Consider the following 19,610-nt stretch of genomic DNA (forward strand, 5'->3'; position numbering starts at 1 on the left):
CTTGTCAATAACCCTGTCCAATAGTCTTTTCTCAAATAGATCATGGCTGGAACATTCTGATAAGAGCATGCAATTCTCGGAAACTGTCGAGGTCATCCGACCGATGATGAATGATCTCATAGTGTGTGACGTCATTATGTTCCCTCCATAAAGTAGCAACACTGAAATCATGTTCAGGAATGACGTCAGAAATCTCGTGAATCACGTCGCCGTTCATTATAAAACAGATGACTGGGACCCCGTAAGGCAACTATCTTTCAAAAGCATCCCGAAGAGATACGACATGGTGTAAAAATACCCAGCCGGCATCGTCGAAGGAATTCGTTTTCGCTATCCCCTACAAATACTTTACAAAGAGGACAAGACCATCGATTTTCGAAACAGACTTTTATTGAAACTAAATGCTTTTCTTTGCAGGGAATGCTTCGGTTTACAACTTGTTAAATGTTCAACTAACGAAAGTGATTTAATGTGCGTGACCTGAGAAATTAATTCAATGTGCATCTGAGAAACCCGGATTTTTTACTTAAAAAACTGATTAATTGCGAACAAAGAAAACTGATTCGATTGTGCTTTAGAAACCTCATTTTATGTGTACCTTACTTAGAAAACCGATATAATGTGTACAATAGAAACCTGAATAAATTTGAAATTAAGAAACTGAGTAATGTGTAGCTTAGACAACTGATTTAACGTGTACCGTTGAAAACTGATTGAATGTGTAGCTTAGAAAGCGGATGTAATTTGTAACTCTCACGCTGATTTAGTGTGTACAAAAGAAACCTGAGTTGGTGTACACCTAAGAAAACTGATTTAGTGTGTAACTAAGAAAACTGATTCAGTGTGTACCTAAGAAAACTGATTTAGTGTGTAACTTAGAAAACTGATTTAGTGTGTACCTAAGAAAACTGATTTAGTGTGTAACTTAGAAAACTGATTTAGTGTGTACCTAAGACAATCGATTTAGTGTGTACCTAAGAAAACTGATTTAGTGTGTAACTAAGAAAACTGATTTAGTGTGTACCTAGTAAGAAAACTGATCTAGTGTGTAACTAAGTAAACTGATTCAGTGTGTAACTAAAAAAACTTATTCAGTGAGTACCTAAGAAAACTGATTTAGTGTGTAACTAAGAAAACCTATATAGTATGTACCTAATAAAACTGATTTAGTGTGTAACTAAGAAAACTAATTTTGTGTGTAACTTAGAAAACTGATTTAGTGTGTAACTAAGAAAACTGATTTAGTATGTAACTAAGAAAACCTATTCAATGTGTACCTAAGAAAACTGATTTAGTGTGTACCAAAGAAAACTGATTTAGTGTGTAACTAAGAAAACGAGCTAATGTGTACCTTAGAAAACTGATTTAATTTGCAGTATCTTAGAAAACTGATTTAGTGTGTATTGACCGGTGCATTGACACACGCATGATGGGCATACCAGATAACAACCTTTTATGGGATTTTATGGGATGCGATCTAAACATTCGACCATTGTTCATCAGCCTCATTTTTAAAGAAAATACTTCTTAGGAACAAATAAATGTGTCGGCGTTAATGTAATACATACATTTTCTTTTTCATCCATAATATGTTAAGATATGTTTCTTAAAATTTAGTAAAAGATGATTTGAAGCGATTTGCATAACCATCTCCATCCCTTGAACTTACACAACCTCCTTCCGATGATAACTGTACTGTCGGTACTCTCGATCTGTGCAGAAATATTTCTACACTTGCAACATGTATTATAGTAAGAACAGTAATTGCATTAACAACGATTATATACATAAGGCAAATATCAAAGCGGTACATGTTTTTGCATCATGACAACACTGGTTATCGAAGAACTTAATGTCATTCAAACTATGAGAAGAGACAGACACTATATACACTATATACACGAATTCGATGCGTATATAATGTATGGATTAATAATGATTACAATCACTTTGAATAATAACAAAAAACATAACTATCTCCTACTTCCCATGGTAACTTTCATGGTTAAGCACCTGTCAGATAGCTACTATAACAAATTCTCATAAAAAATCCTAAATTTGAAACATAAACTCAAGACTAATTGCAAATGCAAAGAAAGAGAGGAAAACAGAGTGCTGCCATTGAAAAAAAACACAAACCGGAAGTGACGTTGGCGGAAGTGACAATGTCATAAGCGACATGTGTTAATGCCGCTTATGACAATAATTGTTAAAAGTGTTAATTCCACTACGTTTCAGCAGTATTGCACAATGGGTTTGATTGCAATGGCACTTAGTATCTCCTTACACCAGGTATAGGTGGTAGATATCCACGGAATATCTTGTACAGGCTTTGAGGAAGAATCAGAAAGGTCGACACTTGTCCTATGCGTTACGTCTCAATACGCCACAGTAATCGTGACGTCTTTCTTCCCTTTTTGTTTCGGATGTGGGTCTATATAGACTAGCCTCTCAGCCATGACATATAACCCATCAACAGTCTGAAACATAGCAAGGATTAAAATGTATTACTTGTTACTTAACATTTGCTCGTCCAGTATGATATAGGTGAATGTTTAAGGTGCAGATAACGACCACAGTATGAGGTGAGGTGAGGTGAGGTGAGGTGAAATTGGGTTTAACGTCGCGTCCAAGATTATTGCATTTATATAGCGACGTGCATGTACGTGTGTGTGTTTGTGTGGCTGCTTGTACTAGTCCGGACTGATGCCGATTTATAGTGCTAGCCCACTGAGATACCATGCCGCAGTTTAACATGAATACCCCACTCAGACACAACATACTGACTCCGAGCCGACCAGTCCTTGTTTTAGCCCCTTAATGCCGAGCGCCAGACAGGGTAACAACAAGTACCATCTTTTAACGTCTTTTGGTATGACCCAGCCGGGGATCGAACCCCGGACCTTCCGCTCTCCGGGCGGACGCTCTACCACTCGACCACGGAGGCGGTCATCCACAGTATGACCATGAACAGAGCATCGAAATGCAGATAGATATAATGTGACTTTAGAGATCACAAACAAGGACATGACGATAGACATATTGTAACTACGTTGGGAATCAAACCCAGACTTGGCTTGAGAAGCGACAGCGTTAACAACTAAGGTGCCCAACCGCCGCCACTGCGTCATGTCTGTCGATATGGTTATTAAAGAAGCATTCGTGAAAAATGCAATAGAGTTACCTCCTCCTGGTATAAGTCCTTGATTTCCCGAGGCCGTTTCTGACGTGACGTCGCACTTCCTTCAGATCCGACCGGTGACGTGGACTAAACGACACAACATATACACTATACATATTGATTATTACATATATCAATCGATAATTTGGAGAACAAACGATGTATAAGATCAATACGATTGACAAGCTTAAAATGGTATCAGTTTCAATACGAACGTAACGTTCTGGTAACTATGTATGTCAAAGCTCTAAAAGCTTTAAAATTAACATGAAACGTGGCTCATATCTTCAGAAATACCAGGTAATGTTCTGAACAGTGTTGATATCAGCATTATATGTTCTGAAGCATGTGAATATAAACTTTATGTTCTGAACAATGCGAGTGCCAACTGTATGTTGTGGATCGACGTTAAGCCATCAACCATCAGTGTTACATATCAGATAAAGTGTTGACGTTATCTCATAATTTGAAGGTGTTTCAGGTGAGTGAACGGTTTGACGTTAATTTATCAACCATCTGTGTTTCAGGTCAGTGAAAGGGTTGACGTTAAGTCATCAACCATCAGTGTTTCAGGTCAGTGAAGGGGTTGACGTTAAGTCATCAACCATCTGTGTTTCAGGTCAGTGAAGGGGTTGACGTTAAGTCATCAACCGTCAGTGTTTCAGGTCAGTGAAAGGGTTGACGTTAAGTCATCAACCATCTGTGTTTCAGGTCAGTGAAAGGGTTGACGTTAAGTCATCAACCGTCAGTGTTTCAGGTCAGTGAAGGGGTTGACGTTAAGTCATCAACCATCAGTGTTTCAGGTCAGTGAAGGGATTGACGTTAAGTCATCAACCGTCAGTGTTTCAGGTCAGTGAAGGGGTTGACGTTAAGTCATCAACCATCAGTGTTTCAGGTCAGTGAAGGGGTTGACGTTAAGTCATCAACCATCAGTGTTTCAGGTCAGTGAAGGGGTTGACGTAAAGTCATCAACCGTCAGTGTTTCAGGTCAGTGAATGGGTGACGTTAATTCATCAACCACCAGTGTTTCAGGTCAGTGAATGGGTGACGTTAATTCATCAACCACCAGTGTTTCAGATCAGTGAAGGGGTTGACGTTAAGTCATCAACCATCAGTGTTTCAGGTCAGTGAAGGGGTTGACGTTAAGTCATCAACCATCAGTGTTTCAGGTCAGTGAAGGGGTTGACGTAAAGTCATCAACCGTCAGTGTTTCAGATCAGTGAAGGGATTGACGTTAAGTCATCAATCATCAGTGTTTCAGGTCAGTGAAGGGGTTGACGTTAATTCATCAACCACCAGTGTTTCAGATCAGTGAAAGGGTGACGTTAAGTCATCAACCATCAGTGTTTCAGATCAATGAAAGGGTTGACATAAAGTCAAGAACCACCAGTGATTTAGATCAGTGAATGGGTGACGTTAATTCATCAACCACCAGTGTTTCAGGTCAGTGAATGGGTGACGTTAATTCATCAACCACCAGTGTCTCAGATCAGTGAAAGGGTGACGTTAAGTCATCAACCATCAGTGTTTCAGATCAATGAAAGGGTTGACATTAAGTCACGAACCATCAGTGATTTAGATCAGTGAATGGGTGACGTTAATTCATCAACCACCAGTGTTTCAGATCAGTGAAAGGGTGACGTTAAGTCATCAACCTTCAGTGTTTCAGATCAGTGAATGAGTGAAGTGAAAAGATCAATCATCGGTGTTTCAGATCAGTGAGATGTTTGGATAATGTCAATCACCCAATAGTCATTCAACATAATGTTTGTCAGTGCACCCGGGGCATGTAAGAATAATCAAGGACAACAAACTTTTAGCCGTCCGTTTTTTGCTTTCTAAAATATATGTACAAAAATCAATCAATCCAGTCTGGCAAAATGGTGTTTGGAGCTCAAAAGCTTTCGGGAGCCAAAGCTTTCATTGCAATTTTACTATTACCCAAGATGAGCTCAGACAAGGCTTTCATAAGAGAAATCTTTCATGCCAATTCCCGGACCAATGTCTTTGTTCTATTTCCAGTGTCTGAAGTAGCCAGGATGTGGTAATTTTTCCCCATTTAAAGCTTAATACCTTTAAATATCTAGTGCAGTGTAAATGAAATAATTGAGAGGAGAGGCATTATTTTATTATAGCGACGCTCTTCTGAAAAGTTATTTCTGTAAAAGTACTTTTACATTACATGTATTTAGTTGTCCGTTTTTACAATCCATGTCGAATGTTGAGGTAGAGTATAAATCTAGCTTTCTTTTGCAGATGAAAATATTAATATCACATAAAAGACTCTAAATGAACCCATTCTCTACTCGTAGCCAGAAACCGTAATTTTACGACAATAATATTTTCTTCGCCTTAGGCTTAACGACATTTCTATAGTATAGCGACCAGATTACGGCATCTAATGGCGGTCGGGGGTGGTATTTGCATTGCTTTGACAGGCAAGTAATGTGACAAGCGTACAAACGAGAGTCGGGCCTTGGAAGCTGTATATACATGCCAGCGAGGAGAGAAGACTTGATTGATTCTGGCCTCTTTCAGCAAAACGCCGTATTACGCCCAGAAGAAAAAACAAACATGGCTAACCGGTGAGATTAGAAGTCTTTCAAGCAGGCTGCATAATAAACGCTGCCAAAGGAGACGATGTAGCGCCGGAAATAGGCAAGAAGAGGAAATATTTGCATTTCAGATTTATTTGACATGCAATTTTAACCTTCCGTTTCTTTCTAACAAAACTCCAGGAAGAGAGACGAATGATTTGCAATAAAAAAAGGCTTGATGTTCTATTTGCGTCTTACTGCGACATTTGCCGAGACTGTTCCAAACACCAGTATCGATGGCGGTCTACCATGAAAACAAGAGGGCCTATGAGTTAACTCACTTTTTTCGAAAAAAATGTCCCCCTTGGTTCATGCCTCGATCATTCCGTAATATGGCTTTGGATATCAATACTTGACAAAACCGGAGATCAATTCATTTGGAAATCACGTACTGTTCATAGTTATTGCTCAATCTACTTCGGCTTGTAAACATTATAATTTAATATATATGTATCCCTTTGAGTAATGTCGCGGGTACGGCTAAGGCGCTGCGATTTGTTGTTCAAATGCGCCCATGAGGCGTGCAAAAAAACAAACCTACGATCGTGGATTCGAATTAGCCCTGATTATAATTCTTGGTTTTTCACCACCATACCAGTGCTCGTGGGTTTCATCAAATTGGTAAACGCCAACACCTACGCCACGTCCCTCCCACATGTAGCTGACACGCTGGGATATAACTGAAATAATCTTCAAAATAGCTTTACATCAAACGCACTTATTTGAGTGGTCAACACGATGACCAGGGGTATCCGGTAAACATTTACGAGTTATTTAAACATTTACGTGGCACAATGGGTCATCATTATTTAAACGCTTACCCATTGTAGCATATACTGAACAAAACAAGTTTGGGAAATCATGAATAGTTTTGGAGATTTTTTGTATGAAACTGTGAGCCCAGTCTTTACAACAACCAAAATACTTCTTATTAAAATATTCATTATCCCTAACGTTGTTTTCTTTCAGGATATATACTTAGACATTTACATAGCTTGAATATCCCCTCCCAAACACTGTTTTTGGGGGTGAGGTGAAATCACGTCGCGTCCAATATTGCTGCACTAAAAGAGCGAAGGGTATGCAGGTGTGTGTGTGTGTGTGTGTGTGTGTGTGGTATAAGGTACACAGAGGAATTTTGACTGTAGTCTAAGTGAAAAGGTATTCCAGCAAAATGTTTACCTCACAATATAAATATAAACACATATAAGACATGTTTAGACCCGTAAAGATCCGGGGTAGAATAGGTCTTCAGCGACCAATGCTTGCGGTTAAAGGCGACTATGCTTGTCGTAACGGGATCGGGCGGTCAGGCTGACTAAGTTGATGCATGTCATCGCATCCCAATTGCGTGGGTAGATGCTCATGATGTCAATCACTGGATTGTCTGGTCCAGACTCGATTATTTGCAGACCGCTGTCATATAGTACAGCAAACAAACAAACAAACAAACAAACAAACTAAACATGTTTAGGAATGTGTTTAAATCCTAAACGGAATTCACATTTAGTGTGTTCTACTTGAACACATTTAGTTCAAATACACGAAATTAGCTATCTTCTCCAAGCCTAAACAAAACGTCCCCATAACCTAAACATGTTTAGAACTGAAACATGTTGAGATTATTAGAATAACAACGATATGGACATTGTCGGGTGGATACGGGCCTTTCCCACATTTAGACCCTAAACACGTTTAGCTGCTAAACACAATACGAATATGTTTAGACACTAAACACGTCAAAATTATGGGAAAAGGAACGCGTTTAGGTTTGTGTTTGGGATCTAAACACATTTTAGAGTGTATAGTAATATGAAAGAATCGGCTGTTATAACTTCTTATGATTTGTATATATACATTCCCTCATCATAAGAACAGGGTCAAAAGATTCATCGTGTTCTCCACGTCTAATGTAACCATTAGCCTCGCTTTCAGTTTACTCACTCTGTCTTCTCTGGGGGAGCTTTCGTTGTTACCACTTGACGCATCTCTCGATTTGGAACGGTCGCGGCTCCTCATGCTGTGTTTACGGGACCTGCGCTTGTTCATGAGCTCTACTTGAGTCGGGATGTCCTGTGAGTGAGTGAGTGCGTCTTGGTTAAGTGAGCCAGTTTGTGACTGAGTGAGTGGGTCTTGGTTAAGTGAGCCAATGAGTGAGTGAGTGAGTAAGTGGGTTTTGGGTAAGTGAGTCAGTGAGTGGGTGAGTGGGTCTTGGTTAAGTGAGCCAGTGAGTGAGTGAGTCTTGGTTAAGTGAGACAGTGAGTGAGTGAGTCTTGGTTAAGTGAGTGACTGAGTGAGTCTTGGCAAAGTGAGCCTGTGAGTGAGTGAGTGAGTGAATGAATGAGTTGGTCTTGGTTAAGCGAGCCAGTGAGTGAGGGAGTGAGTCTTGATTACGTGAGCCAGTGAGTGGGTCTTGGTTAAATGAGTGAGTGAGTGAGTGAGTGGGTTGGTCTTGGTTAAGCGAGCCAGTGAGTGAGTGAGTGGGTCTTGGTTAAGTGAGTGAGTGAGTGAGTCTTGGTTAAGTGAGCCAGTGAGTGAGTTGGTCTTGGTTAATCGAGCCAGTGAGTGAGTGAATGGGTCTTGGATAAGTGAGTGAGTTAGTGAGTGAGTCTTGGTTAAGTGAGCCAGTGAGTGGGTGGGTGGGTCTTGGTTTACTGAGTGAGTCAGTGGGTTTTGGTTAAGTGAGCCAGTGATTGAATGAGTGGGTCTTGGTTAAGTGAGCCAGTGAGTGAGTGGGTTGGTCTTGGTTAAGTGAGCCAGTAAGTGAGTGAGTGTGTGGGTCTTGGTTAAGTGAGTGAGTGAGTGGGTCTTGTTTGAGCCAGTGAGTGAATGAGTGAGTGAGTGGGTCTTGGTTTAGTGAGTGAGTGAGTAAGTGGGTCTGGGTTAAGTTAATGAGTGAGTGAGTGAGTCTTGGTTAAGTGAGCCAGTGAGTGAGTGAGTGGGTTATGGTTGAGTGAGTGAATGAGTGGGTCTTGGTTGAGCCAGTGAGTGAGTGGGTCTTGGTTTTGTGAGTGAGTGAGTGAGTAAGTGGGTCTGGGTTAAGTGAATGTGTGAGTGAGTCTTGGTTAAGTGAGCCAGTGAGTGAGTGAGTGGGTTATGGTTAAGTGAGTGAATGAGTGGGTCTTGGTTGAGCCAGTGAGTGAGTGACTGGGTCTTGGTTTTGTGAGTGAATGAGTGAGTGGGTCTTGGTTAAGTGAGTCAGTGAGTGAGTGAGTGAGTTGGTCTTGGTTAAGCGAGCCAGTGAGTGAGTGACTGGGTCTTGGTTTTGTGAGTGAATGAGTGAGTGGGTCTTGGTTAAGTGAGTCAGTGAGTGAGTGAGTGAGTTGGTCTTGGTTAAGCGAGCCAGTGAGTGAGTGAGTGGGTATTGGTTAAGTGAGTGAGTGAGTGGGTCATGGTTCAGTGAGTGAGTGAGTGAGTCTTGGTTTAGTGAGTGAATGAGTGGGTCTTGGTTGAGCCAGTGAATGAATGAGTGGGTCTTGGTTTAGTGAGTGAATGAGTGAGTTGGTCTTTGTTAAGTGAGCCAGTGAGTGAGTGAGTGAGTTGGTCTTGGTTAAGCGAGCCAGTGAGTGAGTGAGTGAGTTGGTCTTTGTTAAGTGAGCCAGTGAGTGAGTTGGTCTTGGTTAAGCGAGCCAGTGAGTGGATCTTGGTTAAGTGAGTGAGGGAGTCTTCGTTCAGCGAGTGAGTGAGTGGGTATTGGTTAAGTGAATGAGTGAGTGAGTCTTGGTTAAGTGAGCCAGTGAGTGGGTCTTTGTTTAGTGAGTGAATGAGTGGGTCTTGGTTTTGTGAGTGAGTAAGTGAGTGGGTGGGTCTTGGTTAAGTGAGCCAGTGATCGAGTGAGTGAGTGGGTGGGCCTTGGTAAAGTGAGTGAATGGGTGGGTCTTGGTTTAGTGAGTGAATAAGTGGGTGGGTCTTGGTTAAGTGAGCCAGTTAGTGAGTGAGTGAGTGGGTCTTGGTTTAGTGAGTGAATGAGTTGGTTTGAGATAACTGAGCGTGTGAACGTGCGTTCATGGTGCAAGAATGAGCGACAGTTTGTTTAGAGTTATTGCACTGCAGAGCACAAACCCATGGAATATCAACTGAATCAGAAAATGCAAAGAAATGCCCAGGTTCTGTTTGGGAAATGCTTTCAACCCTCAATGTATTTTACAGAAGTAGCAAAAGGCACCAGTTCACCCCAACATCAATATGAATACAAAGTTTCGTCAACTTAAAATTAAGAGACGACTTTATTGTACCCCAGAAAAGCACCCTCCGTTATCGCACCGGGTATGTCAAACGACGAACAAGGTGCACGGGTGGCCGAGAACTCTTAGGCATATTTCACTGTACAAATTTGCGTTGCTTAGCTGCACCAGGATCTGCTGATCGGGATTCGAACACAGTCAGACCTATACCGTGCTCGTTGTTTTCACAAAACTGGTACATGTTCATGTGTGCAGCCTACGTCACTGCGGAGGTTACGCCCACATTATGCCGTCACGCTGTGTCATATATACAATTCAAAGCGTCACGCTGTGTTATATATACAATTCAAAGCGGATATAACCATGTTGGGTTACGTTTTTTTCCAATAATCAGGATTGACGTAAAGAGAACAAAATAGCTCAGCGGGAACTATCCTGATACACATGGCAATGTAGGTTAATTATAAACGCTGACTCCCGCTGACTCGAAGATACGTGTATGTCAAGGTAATCATACCACAGTCACCAATTAACCCGTTGTGCCGTCACCGTATTCTGGGAAACCTCGTCCATCCGTACGTTCGCAGTGAAGTCAATCGGATTAACAAAGTTATTTATCATTGAATCCATGATACGGAATAATGTCCATTTGCATAATTTAAAGCGTTCCAATTATTAACAGGATCCGGACAAACGAGGTTTCACTCTGTCAGTTGACAACTCCAGCTCAAACATAAGCCTACCTCTGACGGTTTGTACCACGTGACTGGCCGAGCCGGCGGTGCACTCCTACATCTGGTCCCACGGGGAGAAGGACTGGGGGATCTTTTTTTCTGGAACGAAAATATTTAACAAAAAATGTTTCTATTTCCGTACTAATCCTTACCTTTAATAAATGCCTTATTTGTATAAACCAATGTGAATTCCACCTACATGGTGATTAAAAACGCCGTTTTAGAACGCATGACATGCTATTGATGATGCTCCTTTTTTCCCAATAAGTCCTAACAATGTACACTTCACATGAACAGGTTTAATATGGGATTAGTTTTGAAGCGAGAGTAGCACGCTCAGGGTAAACAGTTAGCAGGATGCGACTTTGTGAATGATTGTATGACAGGTGACACAGTGCACACCTGACAATGCATTGTCAAGTTGAGGATGGAGTGGATTAATATCGATGTGTGGGGGGCGTATGAACAGCGTTAATTACAAGATGTCTTCATTTGAAGTCAAAACGCGTAGAAATACATGAACCGGAAACATGGCGGGGTTGGCGGAAGAATGTCTGCTGATTAATGTCAACAAGCAGTCTTTGTATGATATCTATTATTGAATATTTCACCATACCTTTTGAATATTTCATGAAGGGTGATCATTTGTCTTGAATCAATGTGTATCTCCTATTATATTACATGATGTATGTGTACAAAAGCTAATTTTGCCATTTTTCCTGTTTAGAGCTTCGACACTTACCCTAGACTTGTGCCCTCTTTTCCTCTTTTCTTTTGACCTTTTACCACTTCCTCCTGTCACGTGGCCGTATTCATCCGCGCCATTTTCTGCTGACATTGGAACTAGGCCTTCAAGCTTCAACTTCCGGATGCGCACGGCTTCGGCTTCTGCCAACTCATCCTCCTTCCGGTCAAGTCGTTTCTGTTTGATATAAACAATCACAAGATGGCAAACGAAGATAAAAGATTTTATAACATCTTGAATCCATCTAACGAATTCGTCTGATTATACTATAAATAACATACCTTTAATGTTAATAAATTAATCAAGTTTTGATGGGCATTAGGAAGATGGAAAAACATGAAGACATGATATTTTTTTATCTTAATCCTTCGGTCGGGCGTTTTATGATCAGGGTTTTGACTTTCATGGAATTAGTTTAGTCATTGTGTTGCCTGGACAGAAATAACTACTCTCTGATGTCGATATTAATATTTGAGGAAACATTCTCCCACACGTCTAGGTCGTACGCCTTGTCTACTTGCACATAAAGCTTGCCTTTCAATAGTAAGGTTTTACCGATTTTTTGTCTGCATTAATACTTCCGTAAAGTTGAATTGTTTATAAACTGACGGCCAAAAGAAACTTTACCATTTTAAACATGAAATTGCAAGAATTTTAAAAACACAAGCTCAAACTAAATCAATGCAAAACACATCGTCCAAGCACAACAATGCTCCATGGAGAAAGTGACCACGTCCACGGCACGACCTATTTCTAGAAAATGCCAAAAGGTTGGAAACACGTGCCGCTTTGGCAGTCGAAACTACAAGTGAAATAAGGGTATATAAATGATACGGACGGCATGTCAGACACTCACACTGATTAAAATAACCCCCAAAATGCAACGACTGACATCCAAACAATGGAGCGGTCCCTGAGTATGATTCAGATGGGAACTACCTATGCCCACAACTTTACAGACAGACCGGGCAGTCATTAGACAGGCCAAGGACAGGCAGACCCAGGGTAACTACGCCCAATGAAGACCGGTAATTTCGTACTTTGCATCTCCAGAATCGTTCCTGACAGTGACATCGTCAGCGACTTAGGGAATGAGGGCATTAGGACTTACAGACCTTACAGAGAATAGTTATTGGCAGCGCAACATCATCGTCAGAGATTGAGATGGGCCCGGACTGTACGTCGTTGGCAACGACGTGACTGGCAGAGGGTCGTCTGTACTGACGAAAGCCGGTTCTGTCAGTTCAGAGCTGATGGAAGACCACGTGTTTACCGCCGAAGGGGAGAACGAACGGCGGCATGTCGAGTTCAGGAGGTGGTTTTATGGTGTGGTGAGGAAGTTGTGTGCAGGAGAGAGCACTGCTGGTCATCGTTACTGGAGATTTGACAGCTCAGCGTTACATGGATTACATTCGTCGTTCTTTAGTCCTTCCATTTCTACAACAGCTGACACGTGGTGTCCTTTATCAGCATGACAACGCCAGACCCCATACAGTCCGAATCGTACAGAACTTCCTTGCAGCCAACAACGTCAACGTGTTGCAGTGGCCGTGGCACGCTACCCAGACTCCCAAATAGAACACCTCTGGGATGTCATGGATCGTCGTATTCGACAGCAACTACATCCTCAGGCCAACCGACAAGAACCGATCCATGCCCTCCAAGAACAATGACCACGTATCCCGCGTGACGTCATCAGACGACTGACTTTTTCGACTGACGAGTGTCTTGTAGCATGGGGCTGTCATTTACGCTATTGATGTGACGTGTCATTGAACTTGAGCGATTTTAGTTGTGTGTGCCATTTGTCCATCACGTTGAAAGATTGTTTTTGCTACCCCACCTCCGTTTGGGCAACTGTCGTTTTAAATATTGATTTCTAGTGTTGCCAGTAAAATATCAAATCACACAGAGATGTGTTAAGCGAATAGGTACAGTATTTGGTGGGCAGGTGTTTACGGAGTGGCTGCCAATACTCCCGATATTTCACAGCGCATCAGGGGGCGGTCGGGTAGCCTAGTGGTTAAAGCGTTTGCTCGTCACGCCGAAGACCCGGGTTCGATTCCCCACATGGGTACATTGTGTGAAGCCCATTTCTGGTGTCCCCCGCCGTGATATTGCTGGAATATTGCTAAAAGCGGCGTAAAACAATACTCACTCACTCACTCACCCACAGCGCATCAGCGGTAAGTCTGAATATGAATGGCCGTCCAACTAACTACTAGACCGTAGTGCTGCCCCATTACCTCGTATTCTTCCTGAAGACGGCGCTGGAATCTCTCGTTCCACTTCCGGTCATTCAAGTGTATGACTTCTGACCCCATGAGTCTGCGCATTTCAGCTCGGAACTGGTTGTCTGCAAGACTGTAAAACAAACATGTTTATAGTATTGATAATGTGGCATGTTTTAACGGTATGCAATGGTATGTTGTAACGTTATGTGCCAATGTTACGCTGTTACGGTATGCGACACTGATCTGCTGTAACGGTATGTGTCAATGCTATGGTGTAACAGTATGTTCTAATGATATGCTGTAACGGTATGCTATACTGATCTGCTGTAGCAGTGTGTCAATGCTATGGTGTAACATTTTGCTATACTGGTATGCTATAACGGTATGCTACAATGATATGCTACAATGATATGCTATAACGGTATGCTACAATGGTATGCTATAACGGTGTGCTACAATGATATAACATAACAATATGCCACAATGATGTGATGTTACGGTACAGTTATACGTTGTAACGGTTTGCAACAATGGTATGCGACAACGGTATGCTACAATGATATGCTATAACGGTATGCTACAATGGTATGCTATAACGGTGTGCTACAATGATATTCCATAACAATATGCCACAATGATGTGATGTTACGGTACAGTTATACGTTGTAACGGTTTGCAACGATGGTATGCGACAACGGTGTGGTACAATCATATGCCAGAACGAATTTCCTGCAATGGTATGGTGTAAGGGTCACCGGAACTTCGGTCCGAATTGACACCGAACTTAGGAAGATTAATCCAGATTACTGGCGTATTTTACCTCCATTCTATTTATCACAATAGACTTATAGGGAAATGTGTTCCCCAAGACACAAAGGGCTTGGGTTAGTGTCCCGCAGCTTCGCACACCAGATCTGCCTTGATTTTGAACCCATGTTTGTCAACACCATACCCGTGATTGTAGGTTTCAACAGTGTTTGTTTGTTTGTTTATTATTTAACGCCGCACTCAGCAATATTCCAGCTATATGACGGTGGTCTGTAAATAATCGAGTCTGAACCAGACAATCCAGTGACTGACATCATGAGCATCGATCCACGCAATCGGAATCGATGACATGCATCAACCAAGTCAGCGATCCTGACCACACCGATGACAAGCATCGTCCCCTTTTACGGCAAGCATGGGTTGCCGAAGATCTATTCTACCCCGGATCTTCAAGGGTCTTCAACACAGTGGCAAAAACGTCTGAGACCTGCTAAACTTTGAAATTGCCGCTCTCATATCCACCTTATATGTTAATCATTCCCAAAACGTTCAAATATATTGAACCAATTCAGTTATCAACAGACCCGCTTGAATATTAAAAGTGCACACAATGATCAATGTATCCCCGTGTTATGGGTTTTCGGACGCTTAAGAAATAGTCGTAGTTTTCTCTCTAATCACATGAACAACTGCAAAACATCTCATTCGACCATACAATTTTGGTCTACACCCCCCGTTATAGCGTATGTAATCATTCGAAAACGTTTGACGCCAGAAAACCTAGGATCCGACGTCACACGAATAAACTGTACACTAAGGATTTCTTCGCAAAATAAATATTGTTTGCGCAGATTTGACTGTTTTTTTAGAATGAAGATGCTTTATTTAGATGCATGTGTTGTATTAAAATGTAAAAAAAACTTAAGGTATACTATCTGACGTCAGTTCACAGTTAGAGGCTTATAAAAAAAAAACGATAATGGCTAATGGTAAGTTATTGATCTGTTAGCAGACCTGTACTTCCGGTCCTAATCTAAAGTCGCCCCAGAACACGATCTTACTCCACTGTGTTTCCATTACACACATTAATGGCAACATGTATGGAACAAAACATAATTATATAAAACATATGATGTGAAAGGGGTCATCCCGTTGGGCCATGTCGCTACGATTCGCAGTTCAGATATGGTCCCCTTAGCCTCGGGATCATAGGTTCGAATCTCACACTCAGCCAGATAATGACGCATGGTGTCTCGGTAGTATTTCGTCTCCGTGTCTGACCAAAGTAGTCAAAGTCTATCATTCATTTTATTTAGGGCAATAACCTCAGTCTAAGGAAATATGTTGCATAAACTGTTCAAAGCAGCTTTTATCCAAAGTCTCTCATTATCTCACTCCAACCAAAATAAAAACAGAGTTATTCCAACTCGCTCATTCGCTTACTCAATCCCCCACTCACGGCAGTATACAAATAGCGTCGAGTTTATTGAGTAAACTTGAGAACAACCTAGAAATGCTCATAAATTTAAAGAATTTATTAAGGACATTTATCAAAAGTTTTAAAAGTACTTACCGCACAGGTTTCATTTCAATAACTGACGCCTTACCTCGATTGCTCACGGTATATATTTATGTATATCACTATGAGCACACTACAACCTGTTTGTGTACAGAATAATCTACCCAGCTATGACAATGAATGCGTGAAATAAATTTAGGTAGATATACAAAATAGCACAGGGGTAAGTAGCTCTCCCCAGGAAACGCCGTGACCCACCTTGGCCTCCAAGTGACCACCTCCATGTCACATGTGCTTCAGAGGGCTGGGCTGGTACACACACTATTCAGTCGAACGCTAATATACACTGATAGTACTGGTGAGCACAATAGCGTCCACGAGTTTTTCACCGTTATCAACACATAATATACAACACCCTACACTCCAAGCTTCGCTGGCTATAGACTCGTCGCTATAGAGGCTCACGTTTAGTACTTGATAGTCTTTTTCACGTGGCCTGAGTAATTGCTTGCTAAGCGGCAACATACAGTATACACAACGCTTGAATTTTATTAGCGTCGCATGCAGGGCCGATCTCAAACTGGCAGATCGTAGAGGTAACAATTTGCTCAATGACAGGTTTATCAAATGTAAATATTTGATTTCGATATAGGGTTGGACATTTTGAGGGTCTGACAGGTTAATATCAAGTTGGGAAAAGACTTAATAAATATATGATATATGACAGGTCAAAGCAAAGCTTAAATACATATTAACCCGGGGCTCTTTGTGAATGGTATAATGTTATCGACATATTCGTTACGCGTCAGGTGGTTGCAAAATGATAAAGCTGTATGCGGCATTGACACATACTGATATCCGACTTTGAACGTATTGGTTTTCTGTCGAATAAAAAAAGTAGCATGTTCTTGATGAAAAGACGCTCAGCTCTGTTACTTGATTTAATTTTTTTTTCCCAGTTACTGATTTAAGGTCATCTTTGACAGATATTGCGTATTGTCACGAATTTAAACATGTTAGAATGTGTCAACTTTAAACCATCCTATACATCAAATACACATTAAAATTTACAAAGAATCCCAGTGTTATTTGAGGGGCAAGGGTAGCTTCAATAGCCTCACCAAATGCAGCAGCATAAACATGAAAGTCGTCAAACTGCCCTCTTTGTCAAATGTGTGCCATGGAGCTTTAACGAGCAGCAGTGAGCTGATTCTTGCTGTAACAGGTATACATAGCTTGTGTTACGTCATCTGCTTTTTGTTCAAGAGAAGCTGATTAACTCGTCTGGCTCTGTTTCAAGATAGACATATGTCCATATGATCGACGTCGAGAGTACCCGTTCATACCACCTGACACTGCTTTGCATTGCTATCCCAGCAGGGTGTGAGATAAAAATAGATTCACCAGAAAAAACATAATTTAATTGTATATGTAATGTAACAGCCAGGACCAATTCATGTGAGAATTTTTGTTGAGCAACGAGCGACTCATTCGCTACAGACATGCACATGAAGTAAAGCTGTAAGTGTTAAACCAAAGAGGCTCGGCGACAACCACACTACCAACTGGACCAACCCGTCACCGCGCTGCTGACGCAATGGCCTCGTCATATATTACTGTTAGCATTTCATACAGACCCTGAAACAAATAATATCCAATACAGCCCTATCAAATCTATAAAGTGGGCAAGTCCAGATTACTGCAGTTTTTGAAAATAAAGGCACCTTTTTATTATATTGTATTAATATAATTTAAGAACATCTTTTCTGTAAAATAGGTTTATTTCAGAGACTCGGTGTTAGCCTATGTAATATATAACATGTCTACATGCCTGGCTCACCATGTGTTCGTATAACTCTGGGTGTAAGCGATATGATTAATGCATAGCTGCTACCTACAAGTTTATTAATAATCGTTACGTGGGTCTTCTGTGACAACAGTTCCATTCATGCATATGACATTGCCATGTCCTGGATTCCGGAATGAGTGATAAGGGTTTAACGTTGCTTTGAACAGTATTTTGGTTATATATCGACTTGCGTGTCTGTTTAATGTGGGAGGAAAGCCCGAAGTTATGCATGTTGTACAGGTGAACCATTTGGTGGAACCAGTATCAGTATTATGGTGCTGACAAATCAAGGGTCATAATCGGGACAGCTCGAGGTCAGTGATCAGCTGACGGGCACACACAACGCGTGCGGCGCCTCAAACAGACCTCAGCAGAGGTGGCCCTGTCGTCTAAGGCGCCGCGATTCGCTTTGCAGAGTTGCGTCCTTTGGACACGCCAGAATCCTATGATTGTGGGTTCGAATCCCGGTTCGCCCCAATTATGTTTCTAGGTTTGTCAGCACCATACCCGTGCTCGTGGGTTTCACCAAAGTGGTAAACGTCTGAGACCTGCATCACTTCGGGCTTTCCTCCCACATTAAAGCTGACACACCGTGATATAACTGGAATAATGTTAAACACTCACTCACTCATAATACTGAGTGAGTGAGGTGGGTTTAACGCCGCTTTGATCAATATGCCAGTTATATCATGCGTGAAAGCTTAATGTGGGAGGGAAGCCCGACGTGATGCAGGTCTCAGACGTTTACCACTTCGGTGAAACAAATATATAGCACGGGTATGGTGCTGACAAACCTAGAAACATAATCGGTCGAACCGGGATTCGAACCCATGATCATAGTTTTTTTGGCGTGCCCAGGGGAGGCAAATCTGCAGAGCGAATTGCAGCGCCTTAGACGACTGGGCCATCCGTGCCCCCTATAATACGTAATACTGACGGAACATGGGCCTTCAGTACATGTTATATAATAACGAGTGCATATTTAAGAAATAAACGACGAGTGGGAGTTGTTTATCGAATAAACAACAGGGGCGATTTATCGCGTAGCTATCTTACCTAAGTTTATATAAGATAACTACGCGATAAATGGCAAAGAACAATGAAGAACGAAGAAACCATTGTTCTGTCCTGACGTCACTTCTAAGTATTCGAACATGCGCTCGCAACGTGATGAGTTGAGTTGTTCCCTATAGATTTTTGTTTGTTTGTTTGTTTATTTGTTTGTTGTTTAACGCCGCCCTCAGCAGTATTCCAGCTATATGACGGCGGTCTGAAAATAATCGAGTCTGGACCAGAAAATCCAGTGATTGATATCATAAGCATCGATCCACGCAATTGGGATCGATGACATGCATCAACCAAGTCAGCGAGCCTGACCACCAGATCCCGTTAGTCGCCTCCTACGACAAGCACAGTCGCCTTTTACGGCAAGTATGGGTCGCTGAAGACCTATTCTATCCGGATCTTCACGGGTCTGTTCCCATAGATGGGGATTAAACGCAACGCAGATAAACGCAATGGCCGGACGAGGGCATCCAAAAGTGGGCGAGGCATGACAATCGGTATTGGGAGAAAAGGTACAGATAATCGACATGAGAATTATCCGAATATGCAGGAAAAACCAAAAGTCCCCTGTTAAAAAGGTAGACTTGTCCGACATTGCCGAGTTTGGATTGTATTCAGGGAGTCATCATTATTTAAATCAGGGTAAATATTTGTAAAGCGTGTACATATTATTACCATCCTTGAAGATGATGTACATAATGTTGATATCTCATATAAGAAATAAATGAGTGGGA

The 19,610-nt window shown here is 41.6% G+C and overlaps 1 protein-coding gene across 4 annotated transcripts in view; it reads right to left on the minus strand.

The window, feature by feature from the left end:
- Positions 1 to 372: 372 nt before the first annotated feature.
- The window catches only part of LOC124139308 (protein FAM133-like), a 47,026-nt gene continuing 27,788 nt past the window's right edge, over positions 373 to 19,610 (minus strand). For 2 of the 4 annotated variants that reach the window (XM_046506283.2, XM_046506282.2), the window contains 6 exons: positions 13,688 to 13,805; positions 11,439 to 11,618; positions 10,706 to 10,795; positions 7,723 to 7,851; positions 3,185 to 3,268; positions 373 to 2,480 (listed from right to left, as the gene is read on the minus strand). In XM_046506283.2, coding sequence (XP_046362239.2) covers positions 2,379 to 2,480; positions 3,185 to 3,268; positions 7,723 to 7,851; positions 10,706 to 10,795; positions 11,439 to 11,618; positions 13,688 to 13,805 — 703 coding nt within the window. In that variant the 3' untranslated portion in view covers positions 373 to 2,378. Of the gene's footprint in view, positions 2,481 to 3,184; positions 3,269 to 7,722; positions 7,852 to 10,705; positions 10,796 to 11,438; positions 11,619 to 13,687; positions 13,806 to 16,016; positions 16,131 to 16,220; positions 16,453 to 19,610 lie in introns of those variants that run through there. The other 2 variants (XM_046506284.2, XM_046506285.2) reach the window with 2 other exon arrangements.

The sequence above is a fragment of the Haliotis rufescens genome, unplaced genomic scaffold, assembly GCF_023055435.1.
Source record: "Haliotis rufescens isolate VD_foot unplaced genomic scaffold, xgHalRufe1.0.p SCAF_8, whole genome shotgun sequence".
Lineage (NCBI taxonomy): Eukaryota > Metazoa > Mollusca > Gastropoda > Lepetellida > Haliotidae > Haliotis > Haliotis rufescens.